The sequence below is a fragment of the Pteropus medius genome, unplaced genomic scaffold, assembly GCF_902729225.1.
Source record: "Pteropus medius unplaced genomic scaffold, Ma_sr-lr_union100, whole genome shotgun sequence".
Classification (NCBI taxonomy): domain Eukaryota; kingdom Metazoa; phylum Chordata; class Mammalia; order Chiroptera; family Pteropodidae; genus Pteropus; species Pteropus medius.
Window position 1 is genome coordinate 3400357 of NW_024350397.1, and position 17618 is coordinate 3417974.

A 17618-nucleotide genomic window follows, 5' to 3' on the forward strand; every position below is an offset into this window, starting at 1 on the left:
AACCTCTGATGAATTGTGCCTCTTTCAGTATTTGGATTTCTTCTTCATAGGCCCTCTTTAGGAAGTTTACTGTTAATCATGTGTAAGTCCCATTTAAAACTTAACAAATAAGGCTATTCAGGTGGCAGGGAAAGGATGACTTTAACCTCACAAAGGAGAAATTGTGGTCACTGTACTATCCAAAACTTTCATGGGTTTCACTATAAAATTTCAGTACAATAATCTATGTCAAAATTAAGTGGAGCTTTACGTGATAAATAACTGTGTTTAAGGATAGTCAAGTTCTCTATGACAGCTTTAATGGAGATAGGGTTATACTGGAATAGTGACTGTAATTATATCACCAATAATTATATTGGTGACATGATTAGTTTTGTTCTGATTCTTTTAATCCCTTTAAGAATGCTACCCAAAATTACAGCATTCAAAAGTATGATTTAAATCCAGAGTTTAAGAATCACTGACTTGGAACTCAAAGGTCTATAAGACATCACCAAGTGTGCATTTTTCTGTTAGCTTAATTTCTGGATCCCTCATGCCCCAGTCAACTTATTTCTTTGTTGTATTATTCTCAGTTTTAATTTATGTTATTTTGCGATTTTTGTGTAGTTTTTTAAAACATCTTGTGGTAGGCCATAATAAGGGTTCCCCAAAATGTCCACATCATAATCCCTGGAATCTCTGAATATATTATATTTCACGGCAAGGGGGGATTAAAGGTTGTAAATGGAATGAAGACTGCTAATCAGCTGACCCTGAGCTGGGCTGATTATCTTAAATTATCCAGGTAGGCCCAAAGTAATCACAAGGGTCCCCATAAGTGAAAGAGTGAGGCAGAAGAGTCAGACTGAGAGTGATTTATTGTGAAAATTCAATCTGTCGTTGCTGATTTGGAAGATGGAGGAAAAGAGACCCTAAGTTAAAGGAAAACTGACAACTTCTAAAACCTGGAAAAAGAAATGGATTCTCCTCTATAGTCTCCAAAAGGAAAAGCCTTACTTCTTGATTTAACCCAGTAAAACCCATTTCTGACTTCTGACCTCCAGAACTATAAGATAATAAATTTTTATTGTTTAGAAAAAATTAAGTGGAGCTTGAGAATAAAACTGTGTACATGACATGATTATTAAAAAATTCCAAGAATAAACCATTATAGTGACAATGCAAGATACAAGGTTAACATACGAAAGTCAATCACTTTCCTATATACCAGCACTAAACAAGTGGAATTTGAAATTCCAAACAGTGCCATTTACATTAGCACCAAAGAGGAAAAAAAAAAACAAAACAACACTATGGCATAAATGTTATGAGGAAACTATAAAATACTGATGAAAGACATTAAAAAAAAGGAAATATTCCATATTCATGGAAAGACAATATTGTTAAAATGTCGATTCTTCCCAACTTGATCTATGTATTTAATATAATCTCAATAAAAATCCCAGCAAGTTATTTTGTGAGTGCTGACAAACTGATTCTAAAGTTTATATGGAAAGGCGAAAGACCCTGAATAGCCAACACAATACTAAAGAGCAAAGTTGGAAGACTAATGCTACCCAACTACACGATCTACTATAAAGCTACCGTTATCAAAATGATGTGATATTGGCAGAATAAACAAACAGGTCACTGGAACAGAAGAGAGCCCAGGAATAGACATGCACAACTACAGTCAACTGATCTCTGAAAGGGGCAAAGGCAATTCAACAGAGATAGTCTTTCAACAAATGTGCTGGAACAACTGGCCATCCCCATGTAAAACAATGAATTATGACAGACTTTTCATACCTTTCATAGCAGCTTTATTTATAACTGCTAAAAACTGAGAAAGTAACCAAAATGTTCCTCAATAGGTAAATAAAAAAAAAAGCTGCTACATCCACACCATAAACTATTAAGTGATTTTAAAAAATGAGCTATCAAGCCACAATAAAATATGGAAGAAACTTAAATGCACACTGCTAAATGAAAGAAGCCAGTCAGAAAAGGCTATATACTGTATGAGTCCAACAGTATGAAATTTTGGGCAATGCAACACTACAGAGATCTTCTTAAGGGTTCAAGGAGAGGGATGAATACGTAAAGCACAGGATATTTGTTAAGGCAGTAAAACTATTATATGATACTGTAACTATATTATGCATTAGTCAAAATCCATACAACTGTACATGCTAAGAGTGAACCATAATGCAAAAAACACAAAACAAGTGGAGCTCAAGCAGTGCTTAACTGATGATGTGAACAGGAAAAGAATTATGTGCAAATGGTAATACTGAGGATCCATAGATTTCTTTTCAAAGAAACCTATCGGCAAGGTTGACTCGCTTTCAAAATGCTACAATAGTATATACAGTAAAAAAGCAGTCTAAGAGTCAGGGAACTTGTATTGTGACACTCGGCCACTAAACACAAGCCATTTCCACTTTATTTTCTCTATCTTTACCACAGGTGAAAAAGTGGTATATTATTTGAATATGAAATACAAAGATTTTTTTCTAAAAAGAAGCTGCATATCTACAAAGCAAATTTTGAACACCATTCTAATGTTCAGTGATATGAAGTAAATCTACTTTTCCATCCCAAGAGTCTCATATAAGCTCTAAGCATTTCCTATTACTTCACCATAAAAACAGGACAGAATGTTCAGAATGTTGATTAAATATTGGAACAATATTTAACAATAACATTTCCTTTCTTTCAATGAGGTGAGCTGACATTAAGAAATGACATTAGAGAAGTTACAAGAATCCTTGCCTTCATCAACAAATAGTTCTGAGTAACATTTAAGAGAAAGAATGTGTGCTCCAAACCAAAAACCTTTATTTCATTTCCAATTCTTGTTAAACATGGCTTCTTAGTATGCTCTCATTATAAACCTAAGTATAAATTTGTTCTGTATCTATAACAAATACCTACTACAATATAGAAATCTTTCATGCTATATACATGTTTTTGTAGTTGAGTCTTACTTTGCTTTTTTGGTCTTTTATTTATTTTTAACAATTGTAGCATTTATTTGGATTTGAATGGTCTAACTTTAAAAATCTACCACGTCACTATGGTAAATTTTTTTACCACATGCCTAGCGATAATTAATATTATTATCCTTAATAAGATTAAGATTATTAGAAAAGAAAAAAGGCATAAGTGTGGCCAATTTTGATAACTGATAACTCTGAGGTTCACGGTATTCTCTTATCTCTTTGAAATTTTTCATAAAATTTAAAGAATAAAGGATTATTTAGCAGTGCTCATCTTTTATCTTTTTAAAGCAACTACAGACCAATTTATTAATAAGTTTACTTCCTGAGCTAATCTTCACTGTTGTTCCAATTATGAAATATCATGTATAGTAATTTATTAACATAATTTCTAAGTGCAAAATCTTTACATAGTAGAGGAAAAAAACCAAACATGGATTCCAAATAAATGCTACTTACTGAACATTCATCTACCTGAGTACCCCATTCTCTTCTTTTTTCTATTTAAAATAAAAATAGCATCTACTACATGTGACTATTGTGAAGATAATGTGTATGAAAAGACCTTTGAAAAAAATAATAAGCAAAAGTAAAGGCTATATACAGATAATTACACTTAATAACTAGTTATTATATTTACCTTTACGTCATTATTTCCTACAGCAATTCCTATTTCTGCAAGGTCTTTTAGTAAAGATGCCATCATCTCAGTTGCTCGTTTTTTCTGGTGGTTGGTCATTTCCTTAAGTTTCTGAAGCTCAGCATCTATACTTGCTAAAGTTGCCTAGTAGATCCAAAAATAAAAGGTAGTTAAATCTATTAAACAAAAGATCAATTTTAGTCTATGGCCATGCCACCCTGAACAAGCCCAATCCCATCTGATCTTGGAAGCTAAGCAGGGTTGGACCTGGTTAGTACTTGGATGGGAGACCACCTAGAAAGACCAGGTGCTGTTGGTGTAAAAAAAAAGATCAATTTTAATACTGACAGCTATATCAAGTTTTCACCTAACAGTCACAAAACCATTATTTTCTGCTTTTATTTTCTTGACTATTATCTACTAAGTTCTAAGTTACCTTCCAGTTCAAACCTAAAAATATCTTAGACCTAATAAACAATGTAATCATACTGTGCTCCATTAAGAGCAGGTAGTTAGCATTATTTCACTAAATTTTTGAGATTGGGTAATGTTTTCTGCCTAGAAATGAGAAACTTCCTAATTAATAAATTTGATTTTTCATTTATTGCCATAAGTTTCAGCAAATTTATGTTAGAATGGAACTGACAGTTTTCTAGATGGCTGGCATTTTTTTTTTACCCACCTACATACTTTTTAATATTTCAATTAAGAATATGTGTACTAAAGTATTAAAGAAAAACTTGTATCCTACCGATTTCTGATTCAGTTCATCACTAAGTAATTCATATTCCTTAGTTTTGTCTTCAACTTCTTGAGACTTCTGATCATAATTAACAGCAAGTTCCTCCAAGGCTTGTAAAACTTCTTTTACTTCTTCTTTTGAGGCATCGTTTTCTGCTTGAAGGCGATTCAGCTCAGCTTGCATATTATCTTGATCTCTTCTGGTAGATGCCAGAAGCTAGGTAAAAAAGTATATTTTTACCAATTCTATTTGCTAAATTTAAAATTCTATTTGCTAAGCACAAAGGGAAGAAATGTAGATGCTATTAAGTGTGGTAACATTAATTCATTCAACCAATTTACTGAATGTCTATGTACAGGCACTGTGAAAGACACTGTGGGAGACAGAAAGGAAATCAAATAAAAACTTTGCTATTGAGGAATCTAGACAAGAAGATAGGTACATAAAAAAATGTAATACAAGAGCTATAAAGCAGGGACAGGACATGACAAAAAAAGTGCTTGGTAGTATAGGAAAAAGAGAGATATTTCTATAAACAAAGATGATGAAATGGAGAAGTGGCTAGGAAAGGTAGATTTTAGTCATATGCAAATTAAAGTAACAGAAAGACAAAGGCATTCTAGGTTCATGAACAGTGTGCACAGAAAAAGAAATTAGTAGATGTTTAGAAGATTTGCTTTAAAATTTAGATTTTCTTTGGGCAACAGGGGGTGGCTTCTGAGCTATGCCTCAGGAAAATTTAGTATCAGCATATAAAATTTGAGCTGGAGAGAAGCTAAGAGAAGACTACTTAGGAAGATACTGCAATCATCCAGGGTCAGTGGCTTTTAAGTAGTGGTACATGGAAATGCGTGGGAATACTAATGGTGCAGAATGCTAGTGGCACTTAGAAGCAGGAGCCAGGGATGCTAAATGTCCTATAATGCAAAGGACAGAATAAAATAATAAAGAATTATATGCAATGTTACTAGCTCCCTTTTGAGAAACAATGCTATAGTTGAAATAAGCATAAAAATAATCTGACCAGGATTAATTTGACTGATGGTGGGTATCCCTTTCTTATTGAAACTATGCAGTCTTTGCCACCCTTCCCCAAAACAAACCTTAAATGAAGGACCATTTTTCAATGATCCGCCCTGCTTTGCAGGTGAGATAAATGAGGCTCCAAACTAGGTGACAAACTAAAGAGACACTTGAAAGAACTAAGATAAAAGTAAAGATGACAGAAATGAACAATAGGGTTAGATGAGGGTAGAAATGTAAAGAGTAAAACATGATTTTATTCATTGATATTCTCCTTCTCACAATAAGTCATACCTCAACTTACCTAATTATTAAAGACAAAGTCAATGGAATTCAGAAATCAGTATTTCTTTAATAATCCCTTTAGAATGAACTTATACCTGTATGTTGACGTGAATGAGTGAGAATAAAACATGTGTTTTCTTATATTACTTCCTTCATTTCCATATGTAAATACTGTACTTTTCATTAATGGAGGAGGAGTCTAAATACTCCAAACCAGTGTAAGTTTTCCCCAAGGTCAATTAAGAAATGTTCTGGGGAGAATCAGGAGACAAAACAGCACTGTACTTCAAAAAGCAGAAGGGAGTTTCAAAAAACCAGATGTATGTTAAAAAAAGTAAATCCTAAAAAGAGTTATTCTCTCCTCTCCAGTAGAGAGAACTCAAATCGTAAGATAAAGTCAATCTTTGCTTCAATCCATATGATGCATCAATCAGGATACCCACAGTGAAGCATGCACATATTCAAAAAGTTTAAAGATGCACTCTAATATACTCAGAGCTCTGTAGATTGCTTCATCGTTTGTGTTTAAATGATAATGACAAAGCTTTTCCGGAAACAGTATTCAACTTACTTCTTCCTGATCCAACATCTGTGTCTTCAATTTCTCTACCAACTGGCTCTGCTGATTAATTTCCTCATCCTAAAATTTTAAAGTAACAAGTTAAAAGTAGCTCACAACCTGGTCATCTAATTGTTTCCTAACACAAAATATAAGATTACTATCCCCCGCCCCCCAAAAATATTTCAAAATCATTTCTCCAAAACTATTTCAACATAGCTTATTTTAATCTTAAGTAGAAACAGATGGAATCTTTTAATTGTTAACTGTAACAGCTTTTTCATGCAAGATGAAAAAAGGCTTATAGATTTATCATGCAATAAGAAAAAAAGCTATCATTAAATACTTTAAATGCTAAAAAATAATTAACACGTTTGAAGCTATTATTGAAAATAATGGCCATATAGCCACATCAAACCTGCCTGCCATCTCTGCTTAAAATAAAACAAAAACAATACCAGAACTAGTTTCTTCTAGTCTCTTTCCTGCCTGTTTTCCTTTTCCTATTTGGTTCATAATTTGATTTTTCACACTGCTGACTGATATAATCGAAGCAGGAAGATAGCATTCTCACTCCATTCTGTTCCCCGCTATCTCATCTCTTACATCATTTTTTATTAGTTTTCAGATCCCTGATTTTAAGAGGCCATTTCATTAAGGCTCTCCAATGACTTAATGCCAAATTTCCTTTAGAAAGTTCTTTCAGCTTAAAAATGAGGGGGGAAAAAAGATATGCCTCGTACATAGTTTCTGCATAGAAACGGAAATTGTGATTTTCTATTTTTTGTTAATATAACCATTTCGAAAGGTTAACAGAAAACAAAGATGATGTGTATTTCGTCACGGGGACCAATAATATTGACATTAGAAAATAAACACCTTTACAAATAACGTTCTAGAACAAAATAGAACATAAACAATACTTACCTTGTCATCTAGTTGTTTGTACAATTTAGCAATTTCTTCTTCACACTTTCTTCTTTCAGCATCAGTAAAGTTTCCAGTAACTCCAATCGTGGTTGCTGGTTTATCATTGGTAATAGTAACATCCTTATCCACTGCGAAAGCTTCCAAGTTGGCTTTCTCTTTGTCAAACTGTTCATCAATAGGCACTGTCTCTCCTACAATAAGACAATAGAATGGTTAATAAAAATTGAACTGTCTAAAGCTAATTTCAATTTTAATTTTGGCTGCTCTTACCAACTTTATCTGCTCAGTCCTTGAGATCTGTAAAGTTGGAATTAACTTTGACTCTCCCCATCTTCTAAATCCAGCCACCAAATCTTATTTTTATTGCTGACATCCTAAATCCAGGCACCTTGCCATTTTATAACTTTTATAGCTTCCTAGTTGGCCTTTGTACTTCTATTTATTATTTCAGGTAATATAAGAATTTAATGTAAAAGGCTTTATTCATTTTTATTTAATGATCCCTAATGCCTAAAAAGTGAAAATGGATATGCTTTGCTATTTTTATTTATATTCACATCTGAACCTCAAATTTAGAAAATAGCTCTAAATCTGTATTCAACAACTGAAAATGAAAAATTTTTAAGTCATTACCATTACGCCACCGGTTGAGTTCATTTTCAAGCCACTGAATGGTGTTCCGTAGGGTCTTATTTTTTTCCTTTTCTCTTTCATACTTCTTTTTCCATTGTTCTGCAGTTAACTCTACATTGACACAAACTGTGTTCTTAATTGTTTTGGCCCTAAAGAAGTGATTGAGGAAAAGAAAATGTGACTAAAATTACTTTCAATTGATAACTAATCGTTCTATGTAATATATGCATATATGGCTAAGTAATTTAACTTAACTATTCTTGTCCGGTTAACTGACTAAATACTAAGAGCTGTAATTAGTTTAGTATAGTGTTTATTTAAACCTCAACTAAATTTGAGTCAGGCCTAATATTTGTGAAGAGCTTTAAAAAAAAAACCAAGCTGATGAGGATAAAACACAGGGGCCTATATTTTTACAATTCATTTGCAAGGCTGAATTAAGAAAAGAAATTATCAATGGAAGTCAGAGATAAAGCCATCATTATTTTCCTAGGCTAACCTCTCACATCGATTATTTGAACTCTGTTATACCAACAGTTTTAACATAGGATTATATTTGTCAGACTTGTACTGTATTACCTGATGCAATGCTTATTTTCTTTAATGCTGAATTAAAACTTCTTACATAAATTTAACTAAAGTTAACATTAGACTTTAAGGTATACAAAAACTTAATTCAAACCCAAGCAGTCTAAAAGATAACTTACTTGTTTTATCTGTCCCTCAATTAAAAAGTTGTGTCTATAACACTAACAATATGCATTGATTGAAATAATATGCACCTGATATTTCCCCTAGATTTAATCAACAAAAAGGCCTAGCTACATTCCAACTTTGAATTTTCTTAACAAACCTTTGGCCAAACAGGAGTGTAGATTTTGTTTCAGATTCATTGTATGATGATGGAGAGCAGCAAATTACAATAGTGGTTCTACAGTTCCCGCCTAATGAATCTTGAAGGATTCTTGTCATTTTACTATCTCGGTATGGAACATATGTCTACATACAAAAACAAAAAACAGAGAAGACCAATGGGTTTCTACATAATAAAATCTGTTATAGAAATATGCTATTTTAAATAAACCACAAAGTGATTTGTTATTTTGTTTAATATTAAGATGGGAACTAAGATATACATACTAATAGTACAAAATAAATTCCTACGAGACAATGAATTCACACATATTGATTCAAAAACAGTGAACCTCTCACACACTCAAATACAGGTGCATATATATATATATAAGCATATATTTAAGTAATTCCCCATAAGAAGACATGTATACTTACACTACCCTCAGCCAAAGCAGAAATGACATTCCCAAGAGCAGAAAGTGACTTGTTGATGTTCTTAGCTTCATCCAGCACAGCACCTTCAGCTCCAGTTTTACTAACCTATACATAAGATTACAAAAAAAGAAAGAAAGAAAGAAAAAAGGAAAGAGGAAAGCTTCATGACTTTATTTGCCAAGTGTTTACTCTCAGGCACAACTATTTCTAAGGTATTACTCTTTTGAGAACATAAAGTAACTATATGCATGACAAGAATGTGATGGAGACACAAAATTTTATTTTAATTTGTGCCCTTCAAAATAAGTTGTGTCTAGCACACTAACAATGTTAAATATCTTCAAAATAACCAATTTACATGTACATTTATAGTTTACTAATTTGCTATTCCTCTTTGCTACATTAAAAAGAGGAACTTTTAAAAATTTTCTAAAGCATAATGTTGTTAATGGAACCACAGAAGCAGCAAACTTGCTTCTTTTATAAAATGCATATATTTACAATATGTTAGCAATGTTGGCTGAAGAAATGACCTCTCAATTTGCAAAATTAGAGACAGACTTTAAAGGATGTATGTAAGATGTTCGAGTAGAAGGCAGTATTCTAATCGGCAGAAACAAGATTAGGAGAAAAGTTAAAATGGTCATAATAGTCAATATTAAAACATTTGAACTTATTTTGACATAGAGTCAGATTATATAAGACTATAATAATAAAATAACCATCTAAACAAAAGAAATAAGTACAATCAAATCAGAAAGGACTAATGGATAAGTTACCATTTTTCACAGGGAGCTCTTTGCCAACATGGAGAAAGAGATACTAAAAATTAGGAAAAGGATACCTAATTAAATTCATAATGACATAAGCTGAAGAAGTTCTCAATAAAAACATGCATCTTATGTCAAAGGTAATATCTATTGGTTGAACTGGACTATGGTCCAAGTAATAGTGATTTGGAACTGATTATTGAGCTTATGTAATCATAAAGCACTGGCTTCAATGCTTTAACTCACAAAAATGCTTAGATATCTAACAGAATATAAAGATTTTACCTTTTCACTACCAGCTAAATCAACCAGATAAAGTTTTCCACTCAGCTTTTGTTCCGTTTGCGTGTTCTCTTGTTTTACATTAATAAGAAAAATACTGTGACTCCTAGAGCTATGTTCATTCATATCTGCAATGAAATTACACAAACAACTGTAAACAAACATAGCTTTCCTTTTCTAATAATTTCTAAAGCATTATTTGATAAGAAAAATCTTAAAATTAATTGACTTGATAAAGGTATTTTAAAACAGTTTTGTACTTTAATTAGTGTTAATAAATATTCTACTTACTTGTAACTGCTACATGTCTGTTGGATTTTCCTTCATCTATGGTATCCATAACTTCATCTGGACTACATACAAAACGTTCTGTGCATCCCTGTAAAATAATTTTTTAAAGTATGTCAATATCCTGAAAAATTTTTATTAGAGGACTTTTCCAAACATTCTTTCAATATTATTTTATAAGTACCTTTACATATGGTACTCGGTTTTTATCTTCATGAACTGAAAGGTTGGTCTTTGAAACTGAAAAAGAAAAAGGAGTATTAGCAACTCTCCTAAACTCCAACACTGGCTGTGAAATTCAACTGACTGTTTCTTTCCCAAAGTAGCTTAATAAGATAAACTTTAAAAACATGAAAACATCACCATTAAAACCCTGTAGAATAGTAGGAAATTTACATAGAAACCAATGCAGCAATATAGAACCTTAAAGCCAATTCAACCTCTACCATCCACATTTTGGAAATAAAAGCATTAAGCCAGAGTGATGTGATGGTTCGTCCATAAACAATATATCTAATTGACAGCTGATAGAAGACCAGATAATCAGGACTCTGGTTCTCTAACTCAGTTCAATGCTCTAATTACTACTTAAGGAGCATTCATAAATATCTGCTTTAAATAAGTCATTCTATGTGTCAAAAGGCATTCTTCCAAAACTTTAAAGATGAATTTTTAAGTGTCTGTTTCCCACAACTTGTCAATTTCATATTGGTTACTAAGAAATGGTCTCACATTTACTACTAAAAACAGTAACACATGCTATATTAAAATGATCAAAGAGCAAGCATTTAACTTACCATCTAATAGGTCCCTTATCTTATCCAAATAAATTTCAAAATATGAAACCTAAAGGGCAAAAAAATAAAGGAAAAAGGATTAACCAATTAAAATTATAATAATTTATTCATTTATTCATTAAATATTTACTGGGGTCTAAGTGCCAAGTATCATCTAGATTAGGGGGACAGAGTTACCAACAATTCAGCCATAGCTCATATTCTAACAGGAAGACCTAAATTCATCAAATTGCTTTTATAATTAAAAACCAATTTCCATTACATATCTTCATCTGAAATTAGACTAGTTAGCATAGTAAGAACCTTTGAATTCTACAGTAAAACAAACTCCTTTACAAAGAAGGAAGATAAGACAAAAGAGACAGCTAACTTGTTTAATTTGGTATTCTAATGTCAGATGAGGAATCCAAGTTTACTAACTCTAATGATCTTTATACCTGTCCATAAAATAATTTTCAAAATATCTTAAAATACTTTTGAAAAGGAAATTAGCATTTATTATTTTTTTTTTGAAATCGACTTATTCTAGGCATAAAATACAATCTTTCCCCAAGGATTTTACCTTAATATGAAATTCCAAATTTTCATCCATGGAGTAAATATAATTAAAAATATCTTGCACTATTCTTGGAATAATTCCCATGCCTTCCGGATCATGAAGTTTACCCTAAACAGAAAACAAAACTAGACTTTTTAAATTGATGTATGAATTAAAACTCAAAACTTTCAATGTACAATTTATAGTCAATAGAGGACAGGAATTTTAATTGTTGTTATTTTTTGATGAAAATGGCTCTACAAATATCTAAAATTCTGTATATATACACACATAAAACCTGTGGTAAATTACATATAAATACTGTAGTTTCACAAATAATGACTAATGTGGTAAATTACATATAAATACTGTAGTTTCACAAATAATGACTAAATGTACTGTCTGTACTGCAAATTACATCCAAGTACAGATTATAAAATATTACCTCCATTGTGTGTGTCTTCCCAGAGGATGTCTGTCCATATGCAAATATTGTTCCATTATATCCCTCAAGTACATCTGCAAGAAAATAAGAGATTTTATATTCAGGGGCTTTTTTCCCTTATGAGTCTTAGGAAATTACTTCAGAATGTTAGAAAACACTAAATAATTCTCACATACATTAATCTTGTTCCTATCCATGCATAATCAAATCTAATAAAATATTTGTGGGAAGAACAGTGAGAAAGATTCAGACTGTCTTTACACTAATATGAAAGAGTGTCAAAGTTTAGTACATGAAAGATTTATAAACACGTTAAAGGAAATAAATAACAGTAATTTTCTTAGTGATGTTCCATCATAGCAATTACTTTCTCTCCAGCCCAGATTACTTTCTGTGGTCAATAAGAAACAAATTTTAAATTCTGTTGTTTATAATCACCACATATGTCAGTATACATCTCAAATGCAATTTACATCTGTATGCCAAAGCTTTATGTTGACTTAAAAGAAAAAAATGCTCTGCCAATTTACATACAAATATTAAGTAGCATTTAGAAATAGGACTATTGATTGGTGGTTAACAAGAGGTTAAATCTCAAAAATCCACATACTCCTCCTTATCCAAATTATAACAAGTCCAGTTATACCTCAAAATCAATTATCAGAAAGTTTCCTGTGAAATTAAAAATATCTTTTCTAGCCCTTTGTGTACTCCCAAATCTACCGTTAACATTTAAGTATCTACCTTTACTAAGTTAAAGGGACAAAAAAAGAGAATATGAGTGAGCGAGGTGATCTTTTGATTTCCAGTTTTCGGGGATTCCTTATGTTCTGTTTTGGTGACAAGAAAACTATTATGAAACTATTTTCTACTCTAGAGAAACTCTAAAAAGAGAGAAGCCTCTGTTAGAAACAGCAGATGGTAATAGTGAAAAATAAATTAGTAAGCAAGCCAATTCTTGTTTTCTCAATTGATTATTTAAAAAAAAAAGGATCCCCTCATTGGGCAGAAATATTTGTTAATGAGAAAAAGAAGGCATCAGTACTTCCCTGGGAAAATTGTGAGAATTCAAACATTTTTAACTTTTTCAAAATCTTTTTTGGTTTTAAGGAGGAAAGCAAAATAATTTCAAGAATCACATTTAAAATAATTTGGGATGGTAGTACTTCTGTCAGCAACTCTGAAGAAGAAATAATCTGGAGAAAAAAAACACTAGACCCTTTCAATTCGCTCCCTTTATACCTAACAGTTCTCAGTATGTCTATGTCATACCCTCTGCTTAAGATCTTTTATCAATCACACAAAATCTAAGCATAAATTCTAAAATTTGTTAGATCTATAAAAGATTCATTCATGATATGAGCCAATTACCTGACTACCACCACAAGAGGAACTTAATATTTGTAGGTGAATGAGTGACTCTCTCAAGATCACATTATTAGCCTATGTCTATATATCATCACAGTAATTTATGTTACATGAAACTATTACATGAAGGCTCCTAGGATAATAAATGTATGTAACACATTCAGATTTGGAACTTTAAGCATAACTTTAAAATTTTTATGATTACAGACCTTATGGATATTCAACAGTCTCAAATATTTACTGAGCACCTGTGATGATCCAGGCTCTGCTCTGGGTGGAGGGGACATAGCAATGACTGATTAGGTGATTTCTAGATAATGTCTTGTGTCACCAAAGCAATAACATTTTTATCAATTAGGAAAATATTTTCTTGCCTAGTCTATTTCTTGCAAAGTCTATTCCCGACTTTGCTTTCTACAGTGATTTAACTCCCAATATTTTATTTTTAAAAAAATCTAAACATATAGAAAAACTTAATAAGCTTTAATGAACACCCTTACAACCACCACCAAGATTTCACCATAAACATTTTAGTCTACTGTCTGCTAGCCATCCATCTTATTTTTTAAATGTATTTCAAAGTAAACTACAGACTTCAATACATTTTCACCTAAATACTTCGCCTTGCATAGACCATTAACTAGTATTCAGTATTCTGCAGTTTTATTCCCGAGTTAAAATGTACAATGAAACATATATATCTTAAATACGGATCTTTAAAAAAATACAAATATTTATCTATTTGAGAATCCTAGAAGGGACACATCTGTAATCAGATAAAATCAGGCACTTTTTGACCTGGTTTGTTTCTTTTTTCAGCTTTATCTCCCACCATCCTCCCCCTCACAATGCCATTTTTATTTGTAAAAATGGTCAAATCTGACCATTTCATATGGTTAAACTTCACAGTTACACTGTAAGTTGTTCTCCACACATGTAGTACTCATCTCATATGGGGCATGCACTATTAGTCCATGTGTCATCTCTTTACCTGGAAGGCATCCCTCCCTCTCCCTATTCTTTGTTTATATTTTAAGACCAGCTCAGGCTTTATTTCTTCCTTCAGCTGAAACTCCACAACCCACCTCCAAATAAATCTAGGTAAAAGCCTCATCCTAAGTGTTCTTATAGCATCTACATTTAATCATAATACTTATCAGTGTATATTGCAAGGGTCAATTTACCTGTTTGTCTTCCTAACCAGACTGTAAAGTAGAGGCTGGGCTGTGTTTAACTCTTAGCACAGTGCCTGGCACTTAGTAGGAACTCAAATGTTTGCTGAATGACTATCACCATCACTAACACACAGAGCCTTTCCAAAGCCTCCCTCCCCTTTTGAAATACACTTTTTGCCATTCTTGTCAGAAACAGGCATAGGCGGACAACTATGGACAAATAGTACTTCTTTCATTATTTGTAAACAATTTAGGAAGTGAGACAACAGCATATTACTTTCTAAAAGTCGCTTAGTCTCTCTGAACTTCAGCATCCTTACTTGCAAAATGTGTGCTTAGGGGAAAACAATTAGAAGTCATCATATAAATTATTATTGTTAACATCTGAGAACGTACGAAGTGTCAGACTCTAGTAATTTTTCATATATTAATGTATTTCTCACAACACTCTATGCAAGGTACTATTTTTAGTCCCATTACTGAGGAATGGACAAGAAATAACTTGCCTATAGTTCCATAGCTAATAAGATGGAGCTGGGATACAAACCCAGTCTTGGCTTCACAGACATTCCCCTAACCACTACACTACCCATGAACACAAGAACTAATATAAATATATGGCAGGCTATGTCTGGAAAAATTAAATGTCGATTCGGTGGCAGACAGTCCAAGTCAGGTAGCCATGGTAGGAAACTGAGGAATTTATGAAGGCCTGGTATTATGCCTGCCATAAGGCAAGTACTAAATAACTGACAATTACTTCATACAGGGGAAACAAACTTTCAGACATCACTCTGATTCAGAATTAAGAGAATACAAGTGGTAAGCCTGTTCAAAAAAAAAAAAAAATCTATCTAATGAATCTGCAGAAAGTTATAGATTTGCATAGAAATGTACGAAAGAATGCAACCTTGGTGGACTACCAGGGCCCCCAGAGAGTACTAGCTGCTTTCAGGTCACTCCTGGTAGCTTCTCATCAAATCTACAACTCAGAAGAAATACCAGCTGGCCCATCATTTTGCCAATCCTTGCCTACCACCAGTTTCTAACCATGGCCTTCCACTTGATGTGTTTGCCAATGACTATCGCAAGTTCAACCTGCCATGTATTTATTCCTCACACCTCACCAGACACCCACCACCTACCCTCACCCCATCTCTCTCCCTAAATCTGTTATTTAATTGTTATTGGTTAGCTCTGCCACATTCATACCCTTAGCTAGTCAAGACTTACTAGCCACTAACTACATCTAGGCTCCTCTAAAATGGTAAAGAGCATATGGGTGAAGATAAAAAGAAAAAGTCACAGCCAGGTGATACCTTTCTAATATAAATTACAAAGCTGGCATAGAAGCAGGAAATAGTGACAGCCCCTATTCTAACAACTGCTTGAAGTCTAATTTTGTAGAGTGAAAATATCCTAGGCTATGAATTACCCCAAGTACAATTATGGATGATTAAGAAAATAACTTCCCTTCACAGAATCACACATTCTCATTTTATGAAGAGAAGATTTCAGCATCCAGAACATTGTCTCTCATCAATACCATTCCTGTTTTAATACTTGGTGGTTTCAATGACCATATAGTAGCTGTTCACACTAAAATTCCCTGGTCTCAGATCCTTGACCTAACTTTTTCCATGATCTTATCTTTTACTCCTTCAGATGCCAACTCCATGGTCATACTCTAGTATCGACTGCAACAAATCTTCGACTCCAGTGAGACTATAACACACTAATCTTACCATCTTTTTTCACTGTTCCTCAAATCCACGCCTCTCCATTTCCTCCTTCCCTTTACCCACCTTAGATCCCATGGTTCACCACTATCATCGCTCCCTTGACAACACCCTCAATTCTCTTGCCCTTCTTTCTCTCTTTTGTACTCGCCTGGAAAAATCCCAAATGGGTACATTTGACTCTTCAGGCAGCTAACCTCAAGTGGGCCCTTAATGCTGCCTGGCGCTATTGCCACATTTTCCTAAGCCATTCACTTCTATACTGCTTGACAGCTGACTTAATATCTTTTCCTAGAACCACCTCCTGCATCTTCTCTGTGATAACTCTGCTTCCTATATCATAGACAAAACGGAATTAATATGAAGAGAACATCTACATTTTCCTTTCATCACATCTTTAAACCTATTTCTATCCATAAACTCTACCCTCCCTCTTGTTACTAGATAAACTGTCTATGCTCCTACCTAATCCTAACCAGTCCACTTTTATACTGAATACCAACCTTCCCAGCCTGGTGAATGCTACAAGAGGATAGATTTTGCCTCAATCTAAGAAGCACTTTTCAACAACTAGAGTTGTCAAAATATGGAATAAATCATAAAGTAATGGCTATTTAATTGTAAAATCCCTTTGAGAAAAGAGATTTCTATAACTGGAAGTCCAGATATGATTTCTATGATTTTAGAAAATATAAAATTGAAAAATATCCTAGTACAAGTCAATAGTATTAACTGGAATGCACATACTTTTCTTATCCTGGACAACCTCTGTTAAATTCCTCAAAGGTTCCTCTGCCGATACAAGATAACTCTTTGAGAAAGGAGTAACAATGAAATGGAAGAATGACATACTGCCATTTTCTACTACTTTTTAGAAACCTGTTTAGCAATTTTATTTTAATTCTTATGATACTATATTTCTAATATTGCTACTTTAGAAACTCCTGGGAATATCTCATAGAAATGCATCTTCCAATCACACTATAGTGTAACACTATAATTCTTAAAAAGTTCCTTCATCAGGTACTGTATATAAATTAGGTCACGGAATTTGAGTAATAGTATGTTTACTAACAGTATTTGACCTTTTATTAATTAAATGCTGGAGAAAGTTGTTTAAATAAGAAGAA

The 17618-nt window shown here is 32.9% G+C and overlaps 1 protein-coding gene and 1 pseudogene across 2 annotated transcripts in view; one reads left to right on the plus strand and one right to left on the minus strand.

The window, feature by feature from the left end:
• The window catches only part of KIF5B (kinesin family member 5B), a 37072-nt gene that overhangs the window by 11983 nt on the left and 7471 nt on the right, over positions 1 to 17618 (minus strand). For both annotated transcript variants that reach the window (XM_039839755.1, XM_039839757.1), the window contains exons 3-15: positions 12207 to 12280; positions 11786 to 11890; positions 11224 to 11272; positions 10611 to 10666; positions 10430 to 10517; positions 10142 to 10266; positions 9087 to 9191; positions 8650 to 8795; positions 7797 to 7945; positions 7161 to 7354; positions 6246 to 6314; positions 4376 to 4582; positions 3625 to 3768 (exon numbers count right to left, since the gene is read on the minus strand). In XM_039839755.1, coding sequence (XP_039695689.1) covers positions 3625 to 3768; positions 4376 to 4582; positions 6246 to 6314; positions 7161 to 7354; positions 7797 to 7945; positions 8650 to 8795; positions 9087 to 9191; positions 10142 to 10266; positions 10430 to 10517; positions 10611 to 10666; positions 11224 to 11272; positions 11786 to 11890; positions 12207 to 12280 — 1511 coding nt within the window. The remainder of the gene's footprint in view (positions 1 to 3624; positions 3769 to 4375; positions 4583 to 6245; positions 6315 to 7160; positions 7355 to 7796; positions 7946 to 8649; positions 8796 to 9086; positions 9192 to 10141; positions 10267 to 10429; positions 10518 to 10610; positions 10667 to 11223; positions 11273 to 11785; positions 11891 to 12206; positions 12281 to 17618) is intronic.
• LOC120584171 (uncharacterized) lies at positions 3825 to 3943 on the plus strand (annotated as a pseudogene).